This window comes from Suillus subaureus, assembly GCF_016647635.1.
Source record: "Suillus subaureus strain MN1 chromosome Unknown BJ212scaffold_3, whole genome shotgun sequence".
Taxonomy (NCBI): Eukaryota; Fungi; Basidiomycota; class Agaricomycetes; order Boletales; family Suillaceae; genus Suillus; species Suillus subaureus.
In genome coordinates, this window is record NW_024538559.1 from 1,395,748 (window position 1) to 1,422,100 (window position 26,353).

The following is a 26,353-nucleotide window of genomic DNA, read 5'->3' on the forward strand; positions in this document are numbered from 1 at the left end:
TTGATTCCGTTGTGATAACCACTTGGCTAAGACCAATTAACGTGAGCATCCAAGGAAACCATCCATGAATGAATGTCAATGTTTGTTCCGATAGAAAAAGAACCTTTCATTCGGCAGGTTTCTAACCCTCACAGGCAAAGAGAAACAGGTTTTGATTCTGTTGTAGCAACCACTTGGCTAAGACCAGTTCAGATGAGCATCCAAGGAAACCATCCATGAGTGAACGTCAAGGAATGTTGTTCGGATAGAAAAAAACCTTTCGTTCGGCAGGTTTCTGGCCTGCGCGGGCCACGAGAAACAGATTTTGATTCTGCAGTGGTAACCGGTAACCACTTGGCTAAGACTAGTTAGGATGAGCATCCGATGAAACCATCCATGAGTGAATGCCAAGGTATGTTCGGATAAAAAAAAAGTTGTCGGGAGGTTTTGACCCTGCACGGCCCAAGGGAAACAGATTTTGACTCCATAAACCACTTGGTTAAGACCAGTTAAGATACACCTCCGAGGAACTGTCCATGAATGTATCTTCAAGGCGTGTTCCGAAAGAGAAAAAATCTTGTCGGCAGGTTTCGAACCTGCACTAGCACAGTTCAAGAAACAGATTTAGATTGTGTTGTGGTAACCACTTGCGTCAGGATGGAGTTGAGATAAAGCTATCAAGATATGACCTTTATACGTACTTAACCTTTTCCTTTTTACATACACAATCACTCCTCCTGCCATGCGTCATACACGTTCCTTGTTGATTCTCCGTCTCAATCAACGTATTAATTCCTTCCCTCGTCGAATAATCTCCCTCAGTCTTTCGATCCAAGACTGAGGTGAGCTTTCTCGTTTACGGTTCTACTCTACCCTTTACTAACTACTACTCTACTCAGTCCGTTCCCGTCCTTAGGTATGATCCATAGTTAATACTGAGTCTTTCGATCCAAGACTGAGTCCGTTCCCGTCCTTAGTTCCTCGTCCGAGTCTCGTCACCTTTCACAAAAGCTAGGAGGAAACCATCCATAAGCGAATTTTCAAGGCGTGTTCTGATAAAAAACTTGCCGTTGACAGGTTTCTAACCTGCGCAGTCCAAGGGAAACAGATTTCAATTCTGTAGTGGTAACCACTTGTCTAAGACCAGTTAACATGCACCTTCAACGAAACTATCCATGAGTCAATGTCGAGGTGTGTTCCAATAGCAAAAAACCTTGTCGTCAGCAGGTTTCGAACATCTGCACGCCGAGATAAACAGATTTCAATTCTATTGCGGTGACAACTTGCCTAAGACGAGTCAAGATGAACCTCCAAGGAAACCGTCCATGAGCGAATCTTCAAGGCGCGCTCTGATACAAAAACCTGTGATCGGCAAGTTTCAAGCCCGCGCAGTCGAAGAGAAACAGATTTTGATTCTGTTGTGGTAACCACTTGTCTAAGACCAGTTAAGATGAACCTCCGACGAAACCATCCACGAGCGAATGTCAAGGGGTATTCAACAGAAAAAACCTTGCCATCGACAGGTTTCGAACCTGCACAGTCCAAGAGAAACAGATTTCGATTCTGTTGTGGTAACTACTTCGGCCAGAACTGTTTTTGATGAGAACTATCCATGAGTAGAGGGGAAATCATTTATAGGCAGGTTTCGAGTCCGCATCACCCAAGAGAGCAAAGATCTAATCTGTTGTGGTGCCAGTTGGATATGACCACTGAAAGATCCATCCATGAGTGCATGTTCAAGGCGTGGTAGAAGGAAAAAGATTGTCGAGCAGGTTCGCTTTCGAACCTGCAACATATATCTGTCCTGTCACGCTTACCACTTGGCTAAGACTGGTGAAGATGGACGTCTACGAGTCGAAGGATATCATACATTGACAGTAGAGTCACATAGGATTAGCAGTCATTTGCCAACGCAAAATGAAATAAAAAGACTGGTTTGCATTTAATTCGGTGGACACAAACGTGCCAGGAATAAGCGAGTCGGGGGCTGGCACCGGCACCGTTATTATTGAGAGTTCATTCCATACAGATAGGCAAGCACTCGACAGGACACCTACCCAAGATGTTCTGCAGATATATCAAGCACGCGACCGCGATAGGGAGAAGAAATTCGTTTGGCGTGTCATAGAAGTGCGATGATTAGGTGGAATGCTGACGATGATGCAGAATGAAACCCCAGCCCCAGTGCGGGGTTGCAGCTGTAATTATATGAGTTGCAAGGTGGGATGTCTTCTAAGCATGCCTGCATCAGCCGCCCGCTGAATTTGAATCTAAGACTAAAGGAACAGTTGGATCCCAATCACTATACTGGGGCCTGAGAGCGTTGTCATTAGCGTAAACATTGGCAAAATGACCACTAACGTATGGCACAGAGTGTTGAAGAATCGACTGTAAGACAATCACGCTCAACTAGAGCTCTGACGATGAATCCGCTTGTCCCACCGTTCAATTAAGCAGTAGCTGGGTTCTTGAATCTCTCGTCAGATAACTTGATATGATACGACCAGTGCTTGATCTCGAAATTTTGTCCGATGACAAGGCGCTGTACAATGTTACTTCCCGAAGCAGTTCGAGGGGCACCACAGCGTTCTTCGAGATTAAAATGCGTGATATATTTATGAATGATCGTCAGAATAACCACGAGCGATGCCACTACGACCTTGCTCCAGGACAGACGGACAATCTTCCCCGATTTTAGTCTCCAGTCCTTGATAGGAGCGGGAATGAAGATACAATGCTGCGCCACACATCACACAAAGAACATCATACGGCAGCTGATCACTCACCTGCCGCACTGTCAGCTAATTTCGAGAGAGCACCATCTTGGTTTCGAAGAGTAAGAGAAGCTGACGTTCCCTCGGTTGACGTCTCATTGTCTTCACCTTTGGGATGTAAGATAAGATTAAGTATGTCGAGATTGTACTTACTCCCGTAGCGTTTTGCTTGTCGGTATTTTCCAGTGACCAAGGAGAAAGTCGGTTGATCTGGATCGCCCCCATTATCTTCAGGAGCGACACCTAGATTCCGTATTATAAAGAGTCGAACTGCAACACTGTTGGAAGCGTACCAAAATCATTTTTAGAGTCTCCGGCGAGTAATTTCTCAAAATCTAGCACATATCGTCCGCTCCAGGTGCCTTCAGCTTGAAGTGCAACCTCGAGTTCAAAGGGGGTAACGATCGGTCTTAAAAATTCCTGTACGTTGCAGAGAGTGAGCAATTCGTTGACTTCAACGAAGCAGACCAACCTTGGCATCTATTACACTATTTTCAGGACACGCGATCAAAATAAAACACTCGATCTCCATGAAATTCGCAAGCTTTGCAGGATTCAGCTTGCCGACACTAATCGTATAGCGTTTCTTCTGTGCGCGAGTGAGAAGCTTTCTGACGTGGACTATGAGGGGTAGATATGATGCTAGTGATGTGTGTTAGTGATCACAAAGACAACGAGAAACAAAAGCACTGACTAACTCCTAGAGTGCCAACGAGGATACCAAAAACATCTGCATCTCGTGCCCTCTGGACCATCGCGAAGCGCCGCATTAACAACTTATTGGTCCTATGTGATTGCAAGCGAACGGATCTCGTAGATGGGTCGTATGCATACACCTAAAAAAAACTCGTAAGACGCCAATATTAGATGACAATCATGGTGGTTTACCTCGCAATGAGAGTGCGTCATCAATAGATTTGCAAGGCTGAGGCTTTCGCCACCAATATATGCGATGATGACATTGGTCAAGTTATCTTCATCGGATTCTGCACTAGTCTGCTCGAAAGTCTGGGGACTTTGCACGGCGGTCTTAGGATGGAGCCTAGTTGGGAGGGGGTCGTGCAAGACCCTAGTATTCAGGGACTGCAGTTCACTCTCCAACCTATGTGCAATTACGTCTGCGTTACTGGTAAGTTTACGTTGCATAGCAACATCTCAAGAAGAAACTTGAATCACCTCCATGGCAGGAATATCCTACATCGTAACGGAGTAAAATGGTATGTCGATTATTGCTATTACTGGTTGTATCTTGCTGTAATCGAGTGGTTAAACATTGACCGAGTTGGTTGATACAGTCGTCAACATCAATAGGCTTCTTTCCAAAGACGTAGACTACGGGCAGCCTAGAAGGTCTATAGGAGAACGTCACATTGTATTCAATTGGGGGTAGATCTCGGGTACGCACTGGCTTAAACAAGCGTGACCGTAATGCACGATTAGATCTGCATCGACGTGTTGTGCCGCAACCTCGTCAACACAGCAGCTAGAGTTCGAATCTGGTCAAAAGGTGCCTTCTACACTGAATAGTGACTAACCTTCCGTAGGAAGTGTCGGCTAAGACATAGATGTCATGACCCTCGCCTGCTTTACTTTTGAGTAGACGGTAGATTGGGACAGAATGGCACAAGAGTTCATCAGGAAACTGGAGAGCTATCTATGCTAGTATGATCTATGATCAGCCTGAGCAAAGCAAGATCGACCGATCTCACTCGTTTGAAGTTCCCTTCTACAATCGCGGCTACTGTTCGTTCGATCTCATAAATTTCGAGGAAGTTGGACGGAACTATGTTTTGCGTAGATGAGTCTATATTCAACTCTATGGTGCGGGTAATCGCATCCTCTCCTGAGGCTGAAAAAGTAGAGACAGCGGGAACGTCTGTCATTTCTGTCTGTGTAGGTCCAGTGTGTTTAGCATCAAAGAATCAGAAGCAAGGGACAACTCTGGCGGCGTGGCGGGACTTGCCGAGATTCGGACTCACAGTTACAAACCTTGTCTCAGTTGTTTCCCAGTGCCAGCACTTGCATGATCAAATGGTACAAAAACCACAGTAGTATCCTTTCAAGTATCCTTGATGTCCGTCGTGCAGCCTCATAGAGTGCTGTTTATTCCGGAATTGTTGGGAATCATCCTCAGCTTTGTGGACGAAATTGACCATGTGAACAATGTGTGCGTTTGCAAGCAATGGTCAGAGATTGCCCTGGACATCATTTGGAAAGAGGTAGATGATCTTTCCCGACTTCTTGCTCTCTTGAGACCATACAAGATAAGGGGACGGTACAATGTACGTCATCCTGTCTCCTTTGCCGTTGTCCTGTTGATTTTGTTTTCGGTTCGATATGTTCTAGTTCTTCGATGGACTACCGGACTCAAGGGACTGGGCGAGATTCCAGAAATATGCCAACCGTGTGCGCATTCTGCGATTCCAGCAGGACAGTGACGTGCACTATACAGGTTTGCTCGATGATATGGCCAGGACGAGGACAACACTCGATATGCTCCCGAACCTGCATACTCTGGAGTGGATCTATGAAGATGTTGATTGCATGGAACGAGCCACACTATTCATGCATCCGCGCCTGAAGCACCTCGTTATATCGGCGCCTCCTCTCCGCTACAAAGATAAAGTTTCATTTTTTCTCGACGTCTGCGTCCGCGCGCCGCACCTCCACTCACTTGATCTCCGCGTCCCCTATCGCGTGCAATACATTGAGACAGCCATCCTGGAACTTCTTCGAGGCCTTCCGGATCTGAAAAAGGTCATTTTCCCCGAATTTTTCCTCACGTCGAGCATCGTTTCTGAGCTTTCGCGGATGAAACACGTCAACATCGTGCAATTCGAGTATGGGCACGAGCAAGGATATGGCGAAGAAAAGGACGTGGACACCTTTTCGCCTGTCCTTGAGCAAGGAGCATTTCCCGCGTTGTGGGACCTAGCCTTTACTGCTCGCATTGAACATGTCATGCGATTCATGAATGCGGATTTTGCGCCCATCAATCTCACATCCCTATACATCAATACCTATGTTGAACATAAACCCGAGGAATTGCACATGCTATTCGTCATGCTCTCAGAACGATGCTGCCGTCTCTCCGAATTGTACGTCTTACTAGCGCACCACATCACTGGAGAATTGGAGCTAGTCCCCGCAAACCAAATCACGTTCAATACACTTACACCGCTACTTTCGTTCCCGAATCTCGTTACATTTCAGGTCATGCACAAATACCCGATCAACATTACTCTGGAGGAGATCGAGGAACTTGCATGCCGGTGGCCGTCCCTCGAGAGTCTAACTCTGAATGAGGAACCACTTGTCATGCACGAATTTACACTTGACTTGCGAGCACTCGTCCCCTTTGCCCGCCACTGCCCAAAGCTACGCCGGCTAGGTCTTTTCATTGACGCCAACCCTGTAAATATCCCTCCTACGCTAGAATTGAAGCCTTTTGCAGCCCTTTGTTTCTTGTCTGTAGGAACGTCGCGAGCACGCGACCCGGAAGCCGTTGCTGCGTTCCTGAGCCATCTGTGTCCACCCAATTGCAAACTTGAAGTTGGCGTAACCTGGATATCGTTTGGCATCCGTTCGTGTCGTTTACTCGATGATGACGTGCGGGTGGAGATAACAAGACGTTTTCATCCTTGGAAGAGCGTTAGGGATATCTTGCCTGTCCTTATTCAGCTCCGGAATGAGGAAAGGGAGAAATCGAGGGCTCTGCAAGAGGAAGTTGAGGACCTGAGGATGAGGACTCGCTTGTTGATGGACAAGGTTGACATCAAGGCCAGTGATTCGTGCATTGTTGTATAAGTACTGTGGCTTGCGGACACGTTTGAACTCGGTCGTCGTTGCTTATTCAAATTATCGGCTGAGACACATCACTATTGTAGATATGCACTACGTGGAAATACTTCACATGTGATGGTTACTTGTTCTCGACCAGCTATCACGTTATCTTGTTAGGACTGGAAATATACCAGGGTCAGAATACCGAATACCGAATGCGTCGTACTGATCATGATGGGTATTCACACGGCTGAAAATCCTGACCGCATGCTGCCTGTGGGTGAACGTGTGGGGAATAAAGACGGGTGCGTTTTCGAAATTTGAATTGAATCATATCTATAGTATCACAATGTAGTCCGGTATTTCGAGGTAGACGTTGCCTTACACTACAAATCTCCAGACCGCTGATGGACCGAGAGGGCAGCGTGTCATCGATATTATGATCCGAAAGGCCTCAAGGCATGATATATTAACATATAACGTCAATCAGAACTTCGAATTCCCTTCTCCATTCAGCATTTCGATGATCCCGCAAAACGATGTGATAATATCCAAGGCAGTCCATCGAAACTCTAAGCTTACAGCTACACTGGTAGTATTGATACAAAGCATTTCTGTTAACGTTATAGACGAGGGGATGCGATCATGAATATGATGTTATGTAAGTTGTTGTGAATTAGATTTGCGGCGTTTTGAGGGAATGGATATTCGGGGTTGTATAGATGTGTCGAATGAAGGTAGCTGGCGGAGTGGATAGCGAGCATCGCTTGGTGAATTTGGTGACATGTGATAGATTGTGGCCGGTGAAGACGAGAGTCTTCTGTGATCAGAGCATCTTGAAATGTTCGAATCCGGAGTGAACTGGTTTGTAGGCAACAAGGGAGACCGAGACGATTTATTTGGGGCTCGGGCTGCGCGAATGGTTTCTCCAGGTGCGAAAGAGGTCAGCCCAGTGAGAGATGAAATAGTGTAAGGTGAGGGGGTTTGTGACCGTTGAGAGTATTCTGGCTCGTCAGGGAATTCGCTAAACTCGGGATAATCCGGTGTTGGAGTGGGGGGTGGTTCGTCTATCGCCTGAGAGAATATTAATACAAGACAGAGCGGAGGAGAGGAGGATGACAGCGTACCCATGGATTAGGAACTATAGGAACAGGGTAGCGTGACCATGAGAGTCCATCAAGGTCACTGAATTCAGTCTTAACCGAGGCAAACGACATTAGGAGAGCTTGATTGAGCGCCTTTGTTGACAGTAAGCGCTGTGCAACGCTGAAGAGAATACATAGCTACGCACTTCAGGCATTACAAGTGCCTCTTGCTCCCAGCGTTGCTGCTCTAGCTCTTCGAGCCTGAGCCGCTCCATGCGAAGTTTGCTACGGTCCGTGAGGTTGGCTTGTTGAGTAGTCATGATGATGAGAGACCCGGGTAGGACAGATATTTTGAGGTGGCAGAGCAGTATTCCAGCGGTTATAAATCGAAGACGCTTTTGTTAGGACAAAAAAGCCAAAGATCAGCCACGCTACCACAGCATATGTTTGTTTTAGTGGACCACAAATAGTATGTAGTTTGAATTCGAATTTAGAGACACAAATGTGGTTACGAGCAACTTCAAGATCATCCAGTCGCTTAGGTCAAAGCCTCAGATCTAGACGAGCGTGGTGATAGTCGGTGACATCGCTCGACTTGGTGGGTTTTCGTGCCGATCGGCATAACGTGACAGGTCCCTACTTTGTGACAAAATGTGACATGACGCGTAAAGACGCGGTCCATGGACTTGTCCGTCTCCGCTTGAAATGGTCCATTCAACGCGACGTAGACGCGTCTAATCTCCTTCCCTTTCTCTTCGTTCTCTTTCTCTTGCGCTCATCATGCTGGAAGCAAGACTCCAAGAAGCAGCCCTTCTCAAGCGTCTGCTAGACTGTAAGCTATATCTCGTCGACACTCGTGGCGTGACTGATTCATCAAAATTTCGTAGCCATTAAAGAGTTGGTAACAGACGCTAACTTTGAGTGCAATGAGGAAGGAATCGTAGGTTTTTTACACCAACAGTCATCTCATTATGATGATGGCTCTTAGAACCTTCAAGCCATGGACAACTCCCATGTAGCTCTCGTTGCCGTCAAGCTTGATGCAACAGGTTTCAAAAAGTATCGCTGTGACCGCCCAATGCCTCTGGGTGTCAATCTCAACTCCCTCACGAAAGTCCTCAAGTGTGCCAAGGATGATGATATCTGTATTATCAAGGCTTCCGATGATGCCGACATTCTAAACCTTGTCTATGAAGCAAGAAGTGAGCCCTTTTTGTGATATTCCAAAACCATGTTCATGAACGAGCCTACGCCAAGGTTCTGATCGAATCGCGGAGTATGACATGAAACTCATGGATATTGATGCCGAGACCCTTGGTATTCCGGATACAGAGTACGATGCACGAGTTACCATGACCGCGTCAGAATTCACGAGGATTGTCCGAGACCTGTCACAATTGGGCGAGTCTGTCCGGATCGAGGTTTCGAAGGAAGGCGTGCGTTTTGCAAGTGAAGGAGAAGCCGCAAACGGTAACGTACTGTTGAAGCAAACTGAGGCTGCCCGAGAGAAATACGCAAACTATGGCAAGGAGGATGAAGAGCCTAAGGAGGAAGACGACGACGATGACGACGACGAGGAAGGAAGCAGCAGTAAAAAGAAGATCAAGAAGGAAAAGAATATGAAGAAAGAAGATGCTGACGTCGAGATGGAGGGTGAGGAAGAGGATGAAGACCAGGAGGAGTTCAAACCCAAGTCGGACGATGAGGGTGAGGAGGAACAGGATGAGGATGAGGGAGATAAGAAAAATGGTAAGAAGCGCAAGAAAGCACCCGCAAAGGTGGGTCGTCATCGTTCCAATTTTCATTCCACTCTTTGACCAGTACTCCAGTCCAACGGCAAGCCCGCCAAGAAAGTGAAGAAGTCGGACGAGACTCCCGCAGATGGAGGGGTCCTCATTGAAATGAATCAACACGTATCGTTGACGTTCAGCTTGAAATACCTCGTCAACTTCTCAAAGAGCTCAGCACTATCAAACACGGTACAGCTCATGATGAGCAATGACGTCCCACTTCTTGTACGTTTAGTTCTTAATGTTGGTCGACTATTCTTAACAAACTGTGCTATGGTTAGGTATCGTACAAATTCGGACAAGGCGAGATCAAGTACTACCTCGCACCAAAAATTGGCGAGGAATGAACGTACTCTCTCATTGTATATCACTCATCCCCCGTGCCAATCCGGTCTTGTATCTATGATAATTCATCGCTTTTCATGCCTTTTGTGTACAATAAGCTAGGTGTGTTGAGATAACTGCGCATTCTGCCGCTATAGTACCATGATAAATACTGTAAATCTAGTTCATATCCTCCACAGATCTTGGCTCCCCGAGTCCAAACCACTCTGGAATCAGCTCCCATACCTCCAGCCTTGCCTTTTTGACGGCATCAATAAATTCGGTCTTACAGACCGAGCACATTCTTAACCCGCACGTCTTCACCCCATCTGAAAAATCGGTCCTTTCCAACATCTCTGCAGCTTGTAGAAGCGTGTGCAGCGGGTCCGCGTCACGTCCGCATGCAATTCCACCGACAGAACGCAGAACATTGAGGTGTATGAAGTAGAACGACTCAATGCAGTGCACGGCACTCAACTTCCCCACGTTCGCACAGTTGGTGGACGGACGGTCGCGAAGTGCAGATTCGAGGAAGGTATGTATATACAACTGCGCAGCTTCGCGACCCAGGAACGTCGCGCACAGATGATCGTCTGAGAGGCGGATCAGCTGACCTTCGGGCTCGCCTTCAGTGAAGAAGATCGGTGGTGGACCACGGGTGCCGGTGAGGATCTTGCTGGGGCCGTACCGCGAGAGGTCGTAGAACGCAATGGGGAGGAAAGTGTCGAGGTTGAGCTCGTAAGCGAGTTTAAGCATTAGGATGGGGTGGGGGAAGATTTCGCGGGGGTTATAGCGGCCCTCACTATCTGTCCCGTCGTGCTCCCTGCGATCCCATTCAGGAAGTGATGTGGGCCAGTCTATCGCAAGACGGGCGATACAGCGCTCGCGCAAGTGCTCGATGAAGTATTTCGTGGAGAGACGAAGCACAGCAGAAATGGCAATGAAATCTGCTGCAGTGTGCTTCTGGAAGTAGCTACTCATAATGCTGTGAGCATTAATTCTAAATCCAAGACAGCGCTAGATACTCACATTCCGTCATACAACGCAATGAGGAGGTGGTATAAATCTGTCGGACGGTCGTGCAGCTCAACCGAAGGACAACCGTCGATGAGGCTCTGGTCGACGGGCTGTGGAACGGAAAACAAGTCACGGAACACCTCCGAGTGCCTTTCGAGTTGACCGTGGTGGACCTTGAAGGCTGCGGAGTCGGCGATAAGGACGATATTGCCATCCGAAAACCAGATGTCAGATCGGATAAGAGCCTTAGGCAAAGCATCACCATATGGACTGCAGGGGTTGTCGCAATCCATAGCGCACCGAGTTGTTCAGGCCCTTGAGCACAGGGCAATGCTCGGAATGCGACTGAGGTTGAGGTAGCCTGCATTTCTTCTACTCAGCACGTTAAATAACTCCTCCGGATGTTTCAAACGAGACGGAGGACATTCGACATTCGAAATAAGCCTAGCGGACCGGGTACTTCGTCCAACATAGATGGTCAGATTCAAAATGTGATCGTGTACGCCTGGCGCCAGTGTCCGTGGGGTAGCGACATACTGTATAATTTTCGAGCTGGTCATCAGTCTATAGCTATGGATTCAGAGACTGAGATCGCGAGGGTATCAATCAAGGATGAACTAGTCGGAGTTTAATGTTTCGTAGAGGGCGACTTCGACCATCTAACAGATTTCACAGATTCGCCATTAACTTGAATCCACTTATTAGTTCATGATCAGTAATAAGATCACCATGTTTTTTTACCGCCTATTAAGCCATATCATTTGCACCATCCCTGCACTTGGAGACTCATCCTAACGAAGAGCATCCGGGCGACCGCCCACCAGCCAGAATCCTCACCAATAACCTCATGGAACTCGAATAATTCAATAACAAATCCCGCCAAAAATTCTGGAAGTGCAGCTATTGTACTCCAACAAGCAGCAGTGGTCAATGCATTGAAGACCGAGATAATCGCTGTCTCTCGCATCTCACAATGTGACAAACCCCAAAGAGTACCTGGATGCTCCACCATCTGTTCGCAATGAAGCTCGCAAGGCCTTATTGCAGAAAGGTGTCGCCATTGGGCAGACAGAAGGCAACTCAGACACAGAAAGCTAATAGAAGATAAGGTCGCAGCCACCTTCGACGAGATTGAGCAATGCATTGCAGAATTCCCATCAGCTATTGATCCCCAGCTGGAAGGGTACAAAATCTTGATGGGAAAGGTTCACGATCTCGCAGAGCTGGAACAGGTTGACAAAGGAACTATCCCTGTAGTTTTCGAAGATGTTCAACAGGTGGGATCTGAAGCTTGGAGGATAGGATGCAATATGTTTGAGAGTTCTGCCAAGTTTTGCCAGCGCGCTAAGTGCTAATCGTGCTGGCATTATCCAGGTGCTGGATGACTTAGCTCGTCGGATCAACCTACCGTCGAAGTCGAGTTCGGCATACTCCACATATCCTCACTCGTTATCCTTATCGTTCTTTGCACCCTCTCAGTGGCTCCACCTGCTTGCGTCCCACCCCGAGCTAACGCTACGACCACCCCAACACAGCTAGATCGTGTCACCGTGACGTCTCTAGCAGGAGCCAGATGAAGCTGGGCTTCGGATTGTCGGAACTCAGCCTAAAGTAGGTTTGCCCCCTATACTAACTGCAGTGTGCACACTGCAAAGGTCGCAGCATGGTAAACATGGGAACAAAATCATCTCAAATTTTATGCAAGAGCCATTTCTGGACTCTGAATTGCAATTGTGAATTGCTAGATTTAATTCTATCTTTCAAATCACTCCGGAACACTAAATAAATATCCCAACGAAACTCTAAAGACATACCACAACAATACTAATAAAATCTACATGCCCCTGTGATACAGTCCTGTGGTTGATCATTTGAATCGTTTCCTGTGCTAGGCATCTCCACCAGTTAATGCATCGCCACCAGCCCGGAAATAAATGGATATCATGCCTGTTCCCTCGTCGGACCTGGCCACGAGCTTAACGTGATATTCGCGAATGCTGAGGATCAGACGCGGTCCCAGCACAAACATTTGCAACACCTGGGCAATTTGGCGAATAGCGGAATAAATGATATTTCCAATAGACGATGAGTCTTGCAGAAATGATGATGAGTGGACAGACACAGATGCTCAGTCGCAGGTTGGCACACCATGATATTTGTAGACGACATTGAGCCTAGGTTGAAGCAAGTCACAACAGCAAAGCTGACACATGCGAAACTTTAGCGAAACAGGATAATAATATCCAAACCACCGAACTCACGCTACAAAGTAAAATGCATGACTTTTAGTTAACACCCTAAAACAGTCCCCGATGGTCGATCCTGTCGGAGATTGCCACAGCTGACGGAAGTGTTTTATGACAATCCAGGCTGCAAGAATGAAGGCAAGGATCTCCCATATAGCAGTGGATATCACAATCTCGATACCCAGATCTATCTGGTATGCGCCATTTGCGAAAAGACACATGGTAGCCAAAAAGGACGGATTCCTCTGGTTTTTGTCCATGAGTCTTATGTGCTTGAGGGTTTTATCAATAAAATTTAAACCTTACCTGCTGAAATACCGATGTTTGCCATTACCGTGATAACGCCGGAGGCGATCGTGGAAGCCAGCAAGACTACAACGAGAAAGACAAGCATCTTTTTCGATCGTTCATACATGGCATGTATCTGAATCATGATGATGACTTGGATGATATTTCAGTCAAGCCAATATCAATAAGCCACTGCAGTTGAACTCACTACCCAGCATAGCATTGACGACGACAGGGATCCATGTCCATATGAAGTAAACGATGAGGCCTAAAAACCCAGGTTACGGATGTGATTTGATGGACTCGATGCTTCGAATGAACTTACAGCTGTTGCAGTTGTTATGTTCAACATAATAAGAGGGCTGAAAATATCACTCACTCCTATGTGGGAGTGTAGTTAGCAAATGAATTGGAATGGGAAGCATCGGTGCAGAATACTCACTAAGTCTGTTATCAAGAATGGGAGATACCCTACATGCCGCAAGTTAGAATAAACGACCGCGGTGTATTTTGGGATATATACATAGTATGTTGATCCTAATTGTGAGAAATGGCTCATCAGTACAGTGCAATTTCAACTTATTAGCCTCGAAAACTTACCCAGAAGATAGTATTCCAGCATAGCGCACCTAGCATAGGTTGAAGTCGGCTCAGCACAACATGTCAACTCATAACATAACATACACAAATATACAGGACGGTCATGAAGGACCAACGTTGCCTCTGCTCTGAGTCAACTGCATTGATATCCAGTTTGCTTTTGTAACAGGACATTGCTTACCCAGACCAGTTCGAACTATTAAAACATTCTTAGTGAGACGGCAGTGCCGGTGACATCAACTTACCTCTTGTCCGAATGTTAATGCTTGAATACCGTATAAATATCAATACCCTCGGAAAGTGTTATTTCGCTCACCCCAATCATACACCACCGCGGCAGAAGATACAACTGCAAACCCGGTCAGTGATAGTGAGACGTAACCATCTTCATCCCACTTGCTCTCTACGGACCTGCAAAATAGCTGTTAAGAGTAGCATTACCGATAAACGGTAAGAAAGCGGGAACATTTGAGACTATGGTCATATCTGGATAGGGCGTATAGAACTTGAATGTCTGCGGACATACCACTACCCAGCGCTTTTATAGCGATCAGTCTGGATATTGGTTCCTCGAGTGAGACTCTTGATTGATCACAGCAACTATTGAAATAATTAGAATCGGCAAGCAGTTCCATGATCAGAAGCCCTCGATTGGAGCAAGTGCATGATTGGAAATTTTGGAAGGCGCTGAAAATCACTCGGTGAAACAAATGATGTTCCGAATCCGATGCTGTTCGGCAGTTCTGCATCAGTTGCATCAGTGGACAGCTAATCATTAGACTAACTGCTGTCAGAGACTCATTGTGTGACAGAGAGCATCGGTGAAGGAATGTGTTTCAATGCTGTTCTGCATGTTCTGCATTAGTTTCATCTAATCATAAACTAACTCTAGAGCTTCATTAGAAAGCAGACTGACCAGCAACATCAAGACAGCCAGGAACAGCTCAGTCAACATGTCTTCGACGCACCGAGGCATATCATTGTGATCACTGTTGCACCATCCAATTATAACGTAGCAACATAATTCTCGCAAGACTATGCTAAGGAAGGCAATTCATCAAGATTGAATCAAAAAAAGCACCTTGAAAAGTAAGGTTATACATAACAGACGTGCACACCCAGCGCACAGTGGCCGTTGACCGAATGGACGCTGGTGACGCCTAGAACTCCTCAGTGGAATCCGGCAAAGGCGTACCAATTACTAGCTCTCGATTGGCTTGATGTTGCATGAAGCTCAGCTAAAGCGCCATAAACTCGCTAATTTTGGAACGGCGTGCCAAACAAATCCTTGAATCCTCATCGAATTAAACGCAAACACTCCGGGTCCTACCAGTTGGATCGGATATCCTTGATCATCAACCGCCCATGACACGTTGCGAAAGAAGATTCAAATGGTTGTTATCGATTCGGCATTCCGTAGTAGGCCAGGTGAAGCCACTGGTTATGGTTTAGTGCATCAAGTGCACCCTCGACCGTTGCGTCGCTGTCCTCGAGCGACGCGAAGGACGACACGACGGGTGCGATACGCTGGGCGACAAAGGCAAGCTCGGAAGCGACAGAACGGAGTTCCTTCTTTGTCTGGATTTGCTTGACCAGTCGCAACGAAATGTTGCGGGGACGCCATCTTGAGAAAGCTGCTTTCTCGCATGAATGAGAGTTGCCAATGTCGGGGCGTACGAGGAGAAGTCAATGCGGGACAAGTAATGTTGCATCTCTTCCCGTAGGGTCCGCTGCATGTAGAGAAGCAGTGTGAACTTGGCACCAGACACGCGAGCCAGGTTGTACTTTGGATTCCCTAAAAGCTTGGACCCGCAGGGTCAACAACGCGATGATAAGCTTGCGGAGGATGCTGGCAAGCTTGTGTTGATAATCAGAAGGACCAAATTTATCTGCGAGGAACTGAAAGTCGTCGGACAACTCAGAGACTTCGGTCCGCATGATACCAAGCGGAATGTGGATAGGATCCTGGTTGCTCAAGGCGTCACAGCTGTATTTACTAGCATTGACAATGATGACTGAACTATCAACAGCCACTTTCTTAAGGTCAGAAAACAATGGAGGGAAGAAGAAACGAAAAAGGTCAGGGAGCATGCAGCTGCGCGAAACGTCATCATACTGCCGGATTTGCAGGGACTGGTCCGATCGAACATGTTACAAAGGCGGAAACTCAGCCGCTTGAACTCTTCCGCCAAGGCAGCGCCGATATCACCTGACACAGATCGACCAGAATGGCTAGGGGGGCAGAGGAGTGGTGCAGCCCGGTGAAGCTCAATCTCAATTGCTTCATCAAGGTCAGATGGGATATTACGCTGCTCAACTCTGTCGTGAAAGCTGAGAGTAAGATTGTTGAGAGACATGCATCGATCAGAATGTCAGAATGACCTGTGGGACAAAGGAGTGGCGCATCCTGATGGAGCTCAATCGCCTCATCGAGGTCAGACGTGATACCCTGCAGCTAAAATGTACCTCGAAGGCTGTTGGCAAGGCTGTTAAGAGTTGCGTGTCAAGACTCGATAAGAATAGCCAGGGGGATGGAGCTTCAGTGCGGCCTGATAAATTCAATGGCCTCGTCCAGGTCACACAGGGAGCCAGGTCCACGCTGCTCGAATCTGTCGTGAAGGTCATTGGCAAGATTGAAGAGACACGTGGATCGACGAGGATGGCCAAGGAGATAGCGCTGCAGGGTATTTCGAGACCTCTCCACACGGTCTATTATATGTCACGGTTATTAGCGCAACATAACTACTAGAACTGCCCCATCTCACTTTGAAGAGAGTGTTGCCATGAGTGCAAAATGGGGAATATCAGGGTCGAAACGCACGCAAGGAGTGGGAAACTGAGCACCGGCATACAGAAGACCTGCAAGGGAAATAATATGGGAGACCAACCGTGACTCCCGGCCCACACGTGCGCTTGAGTAGGACTCGGAAGGGCGTTTTTATTTTTGCCGAACGTTGAACGTTGACGTAATTATGTAAGGCACCTCCAGTTCAAACGCCATATGATCACAAAGTGGACCCTCAAATAAATTGAATACCATGATCAGTCTCTGATTCTGTAGACTCTGAAGTTCTCTAGAAACAGGAGCAGGAACTGCAGCGCTGGGACACTAAAGACCTGCGAAGGAGGTGAGTAATACCAAAATTGTCGAGTCTCACTTATGCGATACAAATTAAAAACCAAAAATGACCGTGACAGATGAACAAAATGTGTTTCCACTTGTCACTGCCTTTGAGTCGTATCAGTGACTCGATGGTGCACTGCGGCAACAGAGCTTCGCCTGTGGCGTGACACCTTGGCCAGGCTCTGGATATGATAGATGTTGAACTTGGTCTCTACGCACGGGAACCTATCAATAACTGATGGAGGCGATGAGTTTGATCGTGCAAGATGCCCACTCTCAAAATATATCGCTGACAGGCTGCTGCAACCTACATAGATCTGCATGAGGTCAGTGCGATGCGATGATAGGGTTGTTGCTGAGGACGATAAGCAAGTCTCTATATCGAGTGAGTTTGATTAAATTCTTGCATACGAAGTGTGATTTGATCGCTAGAGTAACGCGGTTGTCATGAAAATGCCCCGTCAAGTTTTGCTGATGCTGCCGCGACGGGTTCTTCAAATTGTCTCGTATGTTCTAATGTCACGAACATAATGCATCATGATCCGCGAGGCGTGGCACATCTCCTCGTCATCCTCCGCAGTAATCTTAGGGGTCTCCCCTGGTCTCCCAGGTATCGTTCAGGTATCGCTGGGCTTTGCTACACATCAAGATGGCAGTATTGATGGTCACCGCCATCGACCATGCGACAGTACAGGAGGTACAACATAAAATCTGGTATGGTCACCGACAAGAGTAGTCTAAAACTACACAAACCAACCCTCTTACCAACACAATATGTCTGAACAACTCTTCAAGTCTTTTGCTATCATCGGCGCAGGCCCTAACACTGGGATTCATATCGTGAAGGTGACGTTCGTTATTATATTCTTGCAGCTGTCATCCTTAGCAAGTTCTATCAGGCTTTCCTTGCCATTGGCGCCCCAATTCTCGTCGTCGCACGGCCAGCCTCCACGAACGTCGCTGCGCTCCCTGGCGATGATCCTAACCTCAAGGTTGTGCGCGCAGACCATACGTCTGCATCCGAGATCTCCACAGTTCTTCGCGAGCACAAAGTAGATGTCCTCATCTCGACTGTCACCCTTGTTTTCGGCGGCGTAGTTGGCCAGAATGTTCTCGCTGATGCTGCCAAGGAGGCAGGTGTGAAGCTCTTCGTGCCCAGCGAGTTCGGTATCAAACCGCAATTAGCTAAAGGCGGGTTGGCTTTTCAAAAGACCGACTCCGCAGGCGAGTGATAATAATAACGCATCGTCGCGTCGACTCATCCTCCGTTCGTAGTTTACGCAAAATCAATCGGACTACCAACTCTCCGCGTCTTCGTGGGTAGTCATTGGTCGGGTGTCGTTCTAATAAGCGCTGAATACGATCAATCGACTGTAGAACGGATTGTTTTACGAATTCGTACCCTGGCTCACCGCGCTCGCTGACACTGGCAAGTTTCATATCGTGAACAAAGGAGAAACGCCAGGGTCCTTCACTGCAGTATCCGATGTTGCAGGATACGTGGCTCATATCCTTACCATTCAACCTCCATCTCGTCTGCTTGATGTTGAAATTCACATCGAGGGCCAACGAGCAACGCTATCGGAGATTGGAGCCTTATATAAAAGCCGTGCACCTGTGGTACACTGCGATGCCCTCCCTACGGAAGGTGTGGTGAACGCGCACTTCCGTACGTTCTTCCAGAAGCATGTTGAGACTGGGGGAGGGAGTTGCGGGTGGAACCCTGTGACGGAGTCTGACGACCCAGAATCGGCTAGCAGGGATAACTCACTGTGGGAGGGGCACCGCTGGTTGACTGTTTCGGAGGCTCTTGGGCTGTAACTGGATTAGATAGCATTGACGCTTTATATATCATGGGGACCATACGGTATCTTTGCAACTTAGATGAATGATCATGCATTATTATGTCCTCCCACCAGCAGTTAACTTATCGCTAGACAACAGTGTTACTCGAATGAAGATAGTGCTGTTGTTCCATCTTACTGGATGGCGTCATGGGCTCCGGTCAGATAGCGTGAAGTTCAATTTATTTCGTATTGCACATGTATAATATAAGTATGTTCGTGAACGCTGTGAGGGTACGTATGTATTGTCATAAATATCAACGTGATGTCGATCATCAAGCTACGAGCACGAAAAAAAAACCAAGAAAAGAAAAGAACAATACACGAGATATCTAGATATAACCATGCATGCGATTGATGATGAAGTCCAAATTGAAGTGCGATGAATGAACTACGATCATGGCGAGTTTGTAGAAGCGTCCAGCAGCGCCCGTACTTCCCTGATACACTCATTTAAGCGCAGATGCACCTCCTTCGCATTGTCGAGCAGTGGCTTGATATTTTCCGGTGTCATCGACAATTTAAATTCGGAGAGCAGCGAAGAGTCACCGTCCGGCGGCTGTGGAGGGGCAGAACGTACAGACCCTGATACTGCAAGCTTGTAGTTCCGAGACGGCGGTCGCGAAGGGCTCGTTCGTGGTAGAGAGACGCGGTGCTGAGCTTTCGATTTCAAGCGTGCTTGACGATCATCAACCACCTCTTCCACGTTTGACAGTCTGGTCGATCGCATTGGCCTTATGGAGCGAGGGGATGGCTCGCACTTCAACGACGTCTGAGAGGAACACGCCGTCCGCTTGGGTGACATCGGACGCATGTCATGAGGGTGATTTAGGTAAGGTGAGCGTCCCTTTTTCCCCTTGATTGTGGCAGGCCCATCGATTCCCAGTGCTCTCGCTGCCCCATCAAGATCCGCGACAGAGTCAATCCGGTCCCAATCTTCCTCCTCTGTCGTAGCACTGCCTCGGCTTGCACAGCGTGAACCATGGGCGCTATCCAGGGAAGACTCTGCACCAGACGACACATTCTTGTTCTTCTGCCCCAGGCGGAAGATAGATGCAAGTGAAGGTCGGCGTGGCGATACCTTGTGTTTTAAAGACTCTCCACTATACGGCGAATTTGGGGTATCCCGAGTGTAACGCACTGACTCTGGTCCAGTACTTGTTTTAGATTTTCGCTGGGGGTGTGATCGAGGTAGATGTGCGTGGGAATAATGATGCTGGCTCTGAGAGCCCATAGATGATTGGGTGCTCAGAGATGTGGTGGACGCAGGAGGCGGCGGCTGGCCTGAATGGCCCCGCTTTAGTGACCGCAGCATATCTCTTAGCCCACTCATGCCCATTCGGCTATGCCGCCTTTTCTTTCCATCCTGCGAAGCTTGCACCGATTCTTCGGAGGGAAGTGTAACTGTGCTGCTCATCGCATCTCCCCACCGCCATTGTCGATTGACATGCATCTCCTCTGAAATCAATGCATCGTCAGGAAGCACACCATCTGTACTGTTGAGGATGTCACGCAAGAGAACGAGCTGTCGCTGGGTGAGATCGTGACGTCCTGATGACGATCGCCATGACAGATTGGACTGTCCCATTGCAGCCGACGCGACGAATCCCGAGGGCAACTTCGATTCCTCGCCTGACAGAGTCACTGCTCGCTCCCGGCTCTTCCGGAGATCGATATCAGTCTGCGCAGCTGGTGTAGATACAGTGGTAGACGGAGAAGCAGGAGAAGGCGTGCCTCCGCCGAGTTCAATCAGTAGCTCAGCACATTCCCAAGGTATCTTGTACTTGGTCCTGATGGCATTCAGTGCTGCCACTAAATGCTTCTGCTCTGAAAAGTTAGACTTGGGTTCGGTGTTAGAGCGCAGTCGGGAATGGGGGTGGCCAAGATGAATCATAAGGGGCGAAGCTGCTCGGGATAGAGGAGAACTCTCCAGGGCGGTGTTTACCTCGGCGACTAGGTGATGGTGAATTGCTTGCAGCTCTTTAAGTTCTGGAAAAATGTTCAGCCAAGGCATGTGTGGAAGCTTGAATGGTACATACTGTCAACGCTTGCTGCAAATTCCCTCACCATTCCAAGGTCGCGCTTAAGGCTGATTTGAGCTTGACTAATTCTTGCTGGAATCTTGAGGTCGCCCAGTGAGTTTCTCCGGAGAACAGAGGCACTAGATGATGATGGAAGGGGGACTTGCGTAGCTCGTCCTAATGACGCGGATTGAGGGGATGATGATTTGCCAGGAGAGGCGCGGCTGGTAGAGACGGGGCTGGCCTTTGGAGATAGTGATGCAGGAGCGCTGCTGGAGGGCACAAATAACGACTCGACACCCTGGCTGATATTAATTGGCACAGAATGTGATGCAGACACCCCGTTGAGCGTCCTGGGCGGGGATGGTGGCTGTAGCTCTATTGGAGGAAGTAATTGATCTGGATGCTCGGGCTCGTCGGGGAGTGGAGGAGGGCTCATAGGGACTGGTGGGAGGGGTGTGACCTCGGCTGCACTCTTCTTCCGCTTGTGCTTTGTACCGCTGACAAGGCTAATTTTCCGCATGCCCCCCATGAAACCCCGACTACCCTCCCGAGTTTGCAGATCTTCCACACTTTCATTGGGATGGCTAAACGTCTTGGATGCCGCACGACCTACTGATGAGCCATATGAAGTGTGCCGTGTCCCTGTAGAGGTCGAGATGACTTTCCCCTGTGAGACTTGCATGGACGTGGGTCTCCTGGCCGCGGAGAGAAGCGATGGCTTCCCGGGTGTTCCCACGACCTCGCTGCTGCTACTTGGATCAAACATCTTGCTCGACTTGCGTTTTGAGAGCTTGCTAGGCGTTGATAGCACGAATGAATGCATGCTATTCATGCTCTTCTCGTGCTTAAGTTCGACGGCGGGTGGAGGCGGCGGGGACCCAGACCCAGGGGCGCCGCCAGAGCGAAAAAACCAGCTCGGTCGCGTGGTAGAACTAGGAATAGATGCGAGCGAGCTAGTTGGGCGCGGCGTATGATCTTGGTCTTCGTGTCCGAGGTCGTGCATCATTACCTCTGCTGGCCCCGTACTGGCTCGCTTCTTGCGCACACCCCACTTCTTGACTGATCCAATGCGTGAAAGGAGAGGCGTCTTCTGTGGGCCCATTGAACCTGTGTCGGATTGAGGGAGGGGTGAAGTAGATGGTCTCTCGGGAGTGGATGGTGGAAGTGGTGGAGGTGAGTCGCGCTGCTCTTCAATTAACTCGAATACATTGTTCTCTATATGCGGAGGACGTGACTTTTTCCGTAGTCTGCGTCGCTCACGGTGTATTGGTGGACTAGGTGGCAGCATAGCAAGAGAGCCACCTGAGACGCTTGGCCTCAGTGCCAGATGTGACGTGGACGTATATCCTACTGAGTTACGTCCGCTTGTAGTCGGTATTGAGAACACAGACACGGTCGGAGAGCGTGGAAATGGTTCTACAGGTGAGAGGAGTGACAGGGGAAGTGCAGGTACGGGTGGCGGGGGGGACTGTCTCAACTTGAGCTGCGGTCGGCTACGAGCCGTAACAGTTCTGTCCTCTTCTTTATCTGTGAACCCGAGCTCAGCCTCGTCATCCGACGAATCTGGATACGCCTCCTGACGCGTCCGTTTTGTCATTGGGGTCGTGTCAGCCTTGTCTGTTTCGAAATCGTCATCCCAATTCTCGGGGTCAGTCGCGGATTTGAGGCGAGGAGGAGTGTGATATGAGTGGCGTGTTTTTAAAGAGTAGGTGTGGGGGTGCCGTTTAGTAGGGAATTCAGTCCTGTCCTCGAAGTCGTCGTCCCAGTTCTCTGCTTGGGTCATAGAGCGCTTTGTGGGGGTTGATGGCCCTGGTTCCGCCCATTCTTCAAGCGCAGGCGCAGGATGGTTCTTTCTGTCCCCAAGTACCATGGATGACGAATGTTTGATGTTCTGCTGGGTTCCTTCGGTGTCCCAATCTTCAGTAAATGCAGAACTCGCGACAGACAATCTGGGTTCCGCAGCCGCCTGATGTTTGCCAAAGAAGTTCGGTTCGTTACTCTGCTGGAATTCGAAATCATCATCCCAGTTCTCTGAGGACTCTGGATGCATCGTGCAAATGCAAGAATGATAAGGGAGATATGAACATGAACATGAACATGCACGATCATGTGGCCACTTAGACCCACCTATTGTCTGATTCCGATTTCTCGTGTTCATACAGGATTCGTCGCGTGGTGACGAGCAGCCACTGCGCTCGAAGTAGTTTAAACGTATTCGTCGCCGTTGCTGTCGTTGAAGAAGAGAATGATTCTTATTTGTTGTACTGACTAAGTGCTGTAAGTACCAAGCTTTGTCGGAAAAACCCATTTTCGGCAACTTGCAATTTAACCTGACCCCAAGCCCTGTTGCAACCGTGACAGCCTGCGACTTGTGAACGTCCTCTCTTTCTTTCAAAGTCTGACTGCCGGAGACTAGAACACACCGGTGATCTCTAAATTTCATATGTAGCAGACTCGAGGCTGACTGCGCAGTGGACATGGGGCTTTCACCGTGATTTGCGAGGCCACTGCATTCACGTTCACACTTTCCCAGCGCTGCTGGAGTGAATATTTTCATTGGTTGACAGTGATAAAACAACCGCCGGTCAATGTGAGCAATCGAGCGTGTGGGTTACTACGTAGTAAGTCGAACATCTTACTTGCTTGTCTAGATAGAGCTCGATCGATCACTTCGCATCAAAGCTTCTTTACACTAGAAGCTCATCCTAGGCTGTCTGTGTGGCTGGCAGCCTGCATGCAGTGAGCAGTTGCAGTGCTATGGGCGCCCATCACCAGTGGCAGGAGCAGGCTGGCTGTGGTCGCAGGCTAGTCGATCACACACACTAGTGAAGAGCTCGAGGGCGCTTGAACGTATTCGGATGAGTGCTTGGAGCATGCAGGTATCCTGGTGGACTTCGGCAGCTGAAATTCACCTCATTCGGATCCAGTGATCTTTGAAGTTCCGTCCTTCGACATAATGGACGCCTTGAACAAGCGCGCGTTCATTATATAACCCGCTATGCAGCCGTCTAGCTGCTGTCCTTAAACTCACCCACACATTTCTTCAGACTCAGACCCAGCCATCTGTTCAAAGTTATTCAATGAACGAAGACACTGCTCCCTCAGACCCTCATCTGCCACAGCAGAGGGGCAGGAGAGCAACCAAGCAAGATGTACGGAACAGTGTCGCCTTTACGTTGATGTTGTAATAACATTGTTGCAGCTGTCCTCTCTCCCACCTTCGCAAACTGGATCTCCCAGACCACACTCCGGATTTTGTCGCAAATTCTGGGACAAGGTGATTAATCAGTGCCGTTGCGCCCAAAATAATGGGCGCTCTTTGAGCCCTTCACCTGTGGATGCTATACCCAGCAGACAGGATCTCGTTCCCACGCGGATGCCACAGGTAGGTGTAATTCTAGTTCTTGGCACACACCTCCTAAAGTCTATCATCCAGCCCGAACCACTCAACCCGGAAGTTGTGAATGACAGAATCAAGGACGCTACCAGAGGTATCTCAGGCATCCGCCCTGTATCGGGAATCATCAAAAAAGCCGCCTCAGAAACAGGCGATATTCAAACGGTTCTCGATGACATCGACATGTGGACCGCGATGCTTCGGCCACTGAAGGCCTTCAACTCTGTTGCTGGCCGCATTGGAGATGTACATACATTCATCTCTGTTGAATACGTGGCTGACCTTCATGTAGATTCATCCCTATTTGAAGGGAGCAGTGACTATTTTGACTGGCGCGTCTCAGGTTCGCTTATCTCCATTTCTTCAGCTTGGCAGGTTATGACGAATGTCTTGGTGACAGATGATTATCGATCAAGCAGACCGCGATGCTGCTGTTTACAGTCTGCTCGAGAAGATTTCGGAAGTTTATGGTTTAATGACCGAACAGGAGGAATTGAAAAATATTTCATCCATCCTACCGATATATCTAAAGATCGCACAACAGACGCAGGAATGCGCTGATTTCATCGTCCATTACTCTGATACCAAGAATTTCTGTGAGTAGGTTCCATCGTGTTACCATCCAGGGCTCAGTATATTTGAACAGGGAAAAGACTCTGCAAGCACGTCATCAATGAAACAAATGCCTCGATCCAGAACTACAATAAGGTTTTCGATGATCTCATGCAACAATTCCGAGATAAAGTGGCTCGTGACACCATCATATTCATCCACCGTGCAGGTAAATATCTGGCCTCGAACTTATCTGCATCTTCTGACGTTCGCTGACGCATGACCCAGCCGAAGATCTGGACTTGAGCGCCTTGGAATATGCGACCGGTGCCGGATTGAATACATCTAAGCTTTGCCTCGAAGGCACTCGGGAAGGCGTTCTGAGCGAGATCAAGTCTTGGATCAACAACACCGGGGTGAATGTACCCCCCGTTTTCTGGTTATCTGGCACGGCAGGGAAAGGCAAATCAGCCATCGCCCATACAATTGCCAAATGGTTTCATGAATCTGGGCGTCTAGGCGCTTGCTTCTGCTTCGACCGCACAGCAGATCGCCGCCATGAAAAGATAGTCACCACGATCGCGCGCGACTTAGCCGATGGCGATCTCATCCTGCGGCAAGAGATAGCACATGTGGTTCATAATGACAACGAGCTCAGGCACACCCAAGACATCACAAGACAATGGCAGAAGTTCATCGTAGAACCAACAGGCAAGGCCTCACCCACCATCACTCAACCCATTCTAATAGTCATTGATGGGTTGGACGAGAGCGGTGCAGCCAAATCCCGCGAACAAATTCTCCGTCTGATTGCTGGCACGCCAGATACGTCCTCCTCTCAGCCAAAAAAACTCCCGTCCTATTTCCGTATTCTCATTACTTCCCGTCTACTCCGAGACATACACGATGCCCTGCATGATCTGTTACATGTTCTTCATGTCTCCATGGATGACATTTCGTCTTCCTCCGCAGAGCATGACATCCAGCTTTACTTGTCTAATAAGCTGGCCGGCGTGAGCGCCGATTTGAAGGACACAGACTTCACCATGCTTGCGCAGAAATCCGACGGTCTGTTTGAATGGGCTCGTCTTGCCTGTGCACACATCAAAAATACAAACGTAGTGGGGGACCCAATACGTCGTCTCCGTTCCGTGGTCTCTGCGACATTTGGAAAAGGAGTACATCTTTTGGATGATATGTACCAACGCATATTGGGAGAAATTATGCCAGAGGAGGAGGAACAAGCGATCCCTATGTTTCGCTCTGTGATGGGGCAAATTATTGCATCACCGGAACCGCTCCCCATGGTTGCCTTAAACGCCATGCGACTCTATTTTCCAAATGAGGATGACCATTACAAAGTCGAGGCGGTCATGGGGCCACTGGGCTCGCTTGTCATCGGCACTGCAGATCCTGATATTCCTATACGGCCTCTCCACTCTTCCTTCTACGACTTTCTCACAGAGAAGAGACGAAGCGGCAAGTTCTCCATCGATGTGTCATCGGTACAGAGGGACCTTGCCTTT

At 48.5% G+C, this 26,353-nt stretch overlaps 8 protein-coding genes across 8 annotated transcripts; 3 read left to right on the forward strand and 5 right to left on the reverse strand.

Annotated features, from left to right (window-relative positions):
- Positions 1-2,594: 2,594 nt before the first annotated feature.
- On the reverse strand, positions 2,595-4,636 carry BJ212DRAFT_1260546 (diphthamide biosynthesis protein; the record flags this gene model as incomplete). Its single annotated transcript, XM_041330122.1, has 11 exons — positions 2,595-2,716; positions 2,766-2,855; positions 2,907-2,996; positions 3,047-3,173; positions 3,226-3,395; positions 3,448-3,589; positions 3,642-3,871; positions 3,930-4,105; positions 4,159-4,236; positions 4,289-4,407; positions 4,463-4,636. 11 exons carry the CDS (start codon positions 4,634-4,636, stop codon positions 2,595-2,597), a joined length of 1,518 nt encoding a protein of 505 aa, XP_041198477.1.
- A 189-nt stretch (positions 4,637-4,825) lies between these two features.
- On the forward strand, positions 4,826-6,560 carry BJ212DRAFT_1444457 (uncharacterized protein; the record flags this gene model as incomplete). Its single annotated transcript, XM_041337962.1, has 2 exons — positions 4,826-5,035; positions 5,100-6,560. 2 exons carry the CDS (start codon positions 4,826-4,828, stop codon positions 6,558-6,560), a joined length of 1,671 nt encoding a protein of 556 aa, XP_041198478.1.
- Positions 6,561-6,817: 257 nt separating this feature from the next.
- Positions 6,818-8,339, reverse strand: BJ212DRAFT_1322261 (uncharacterized protein). The gene is made up of 3 exons (XM_041334457.1): positions 7,828-8,339; positions 7,664-7,774; positions 6,818-7,610 (listed from the first exon to the last, which is right to left on the reverse strand). Exons 1-3 carry the CDS (start codon positions 7,939-7,941, stop codon positions 7,194-7,196), a joined length of 642 nt encoding a protein of 213 aa, XP_041198479.1. The 5' UTR covers positions 7,942-8,339; the 3' UTR covers positions 6,818-7,193.
- Positions 8,340-8,401: 62 nt separating this feature from the next.
- Positions 8,402-9,758, forward strand: BJ212DRAFT_1476045 (proliferating cell nuclear antigen, N-terminal domain-containing protein; the record flags this gene model as incomplete). The annotated part of the gene is made up of 6 exons (XM_041339315.1): positions 8,402-8,453; positions 8,509-8,561; positions 8,610-8,823; positions 8,879-9,399; positions 9,451-9,636; positions 9,693-9,758. 6 exons carry the CDS (start codon positions 8,402-8,404, stop codon positions 9,756-9,758), a joined length of 1,092 nt encoding a protein of 363 aa, XP_041198480.1.
- Positions 9,759-9,915: 157 nt separating this feature from the next.
- Positions 9,916-11,045, reverse strand: BJ212DRAFT_1444459 (uncharacterized protein; the record flags this gene model as incomplete). Its single annotated transcript, XM_041337963.1, has 2 exons — positions 9,916-10,708; positions 10,765-11,045. The coding sequence occupies 2 exons, from the start codon at positions 11,043-11,045 to the stop codon at positions 9,916-9,918; spliced, it is 1,074 nt and encodes a 357-aa protein (XP_041198481.1).
- Positions 11,046-15,284: 4,239 nt separating this feature from the next.
- Positions 15,285-16,243, reverse strand: BJ212DRAFT_1476047 (uncharacterized protein; the record flags this gene model as incomplete). The annotated part of the gene is made up of 4 exons (XM_041339316.1): positions 15,285-15,510; positions 15,564-15,616; positions 15,672-15,981; positions 16,035-16,243. The coding sequence occupies 4 exons, from the start codon at positions 16,241-16,243 to the stop codon at positions 15,285-15,287; spliced, it is 798 nt and encodes a 265-aa protein (XP_041198482.1).
- A 1,356-nt stretch (positions 16,244-17,599) lies between these two features.
- Positions 17,600-18,994, forward strand: BJ212DRAFT_545982 (uncharacterized protein). The gene is made up of 4 exons (XM_041343465.1): positions 17,600-17,856; positions 17,910-18,234; positions 18,286-18,326; positions 18,388-18,994. Exons 1-4 carry the CDS (start codon positions 17,785-17,787, stop codon positions 18,829-18,831), a joined length of 882 nt encoding a protein of 293 aa, XP_041198483.1. The 5' UTR covers positions 17,600-17,784; the 3' UTR covers positions 18,832-18,994.
- Positions 18,995-19,022: 28 nt separating this feature from the next.
- BJ212DRAFT_1423948 (uncharacterized protein) lies at positions 19,023-23,157 on the reverse strand. Its single transcript, XM_041337645.1, has 3 exons — positions 23,006-23,157; positions 20,894-22,918; positions 19,023-20,843 (listed from the first exon to the last, which is right to left on the reverse strand). The coding sequence occupies exons 1-3, from the start codon at positions 23,034-23,036 to the stop codon at positions 19,252-19,254; spliced, it is 3,648 nt and encodes a 1,215-aa protein (XP_041198484.1). The 5' UTR covers positions 23,037-23,157; the 3' UTR covers positions 19,023-19,251.
- Between the last annotated feature and the right edge of the window lie 3,196 nt (positions 23,158-26,353).

Excerpts from the sequence above, each read along its gene's own strand:
- BJ212DRAFT_1322261 (XM_041334457.1), bottom strand. The coding sequence starts at position 7,941 with ATGACTACTCAACAAGCCAACCTCACGGACCGTAGCAAACTTCGCATG. Across the intron at positions 7,775-7,827 it reads AGGCACTTGTAATGCCTGAA|GCGCTCAATCAAGCTCTCCT; the intron begins GTGCGTAGCTAT and ends CTGTCAACAAAG. Across the intron at positions 7,611-7,663 it reads CTATAGTTCCTAATCCATGG|GCGATAGACGAACCACCCCC; the intron begins GTACGCTGTCAT and ends ATATTCTCTCAG.
- BJ212DRAFT_545982 (XM_041343465.1), top strand. The coding sequence starts at position 17,785 with ATGTCTGAACAACTCTTCAAGTCTTTTGCTATCATCGGCGCAGGCCCT. Across the intron at positions 17,857-17,909 it reads CTGGGATTCATATCGTGAAG|GCTTTCCTTGCCATTGGCGC; the intron begins GTGACGTTCGTT and ends AAGTTCTATCAG. Across the intron at positions 18,327-18,387 it reads TACCAACTCTCCGCGTCTTC|AACGGATTGTTTTACGAATT; the intron begins GTGGGTAGTCAT and ends AATCGACTGTAG.
- BJ212DRAFT_1423948 (XM_041337645.1), bottom strand. The coding sequence starts at position 23,036 with ATGAACACGAGAAATCGGAATCAGACAATAG. Across the intron at positions 22,919-23,005 it reads AAATCGGAATCAGACAATAG|AGTCCTCAGAGAACTGGGAT; the intron begins GTGGGTCTAAGT and ends CGATGCATCCAG. Across the intron at positions 20,844-20,893 it reads ATTTGCAGCAAGCGTTGACA|AACTTAAAGAGCTGCAAGCA; the intron begins GTATGTACCATT and ends ACATTTTTCCAG.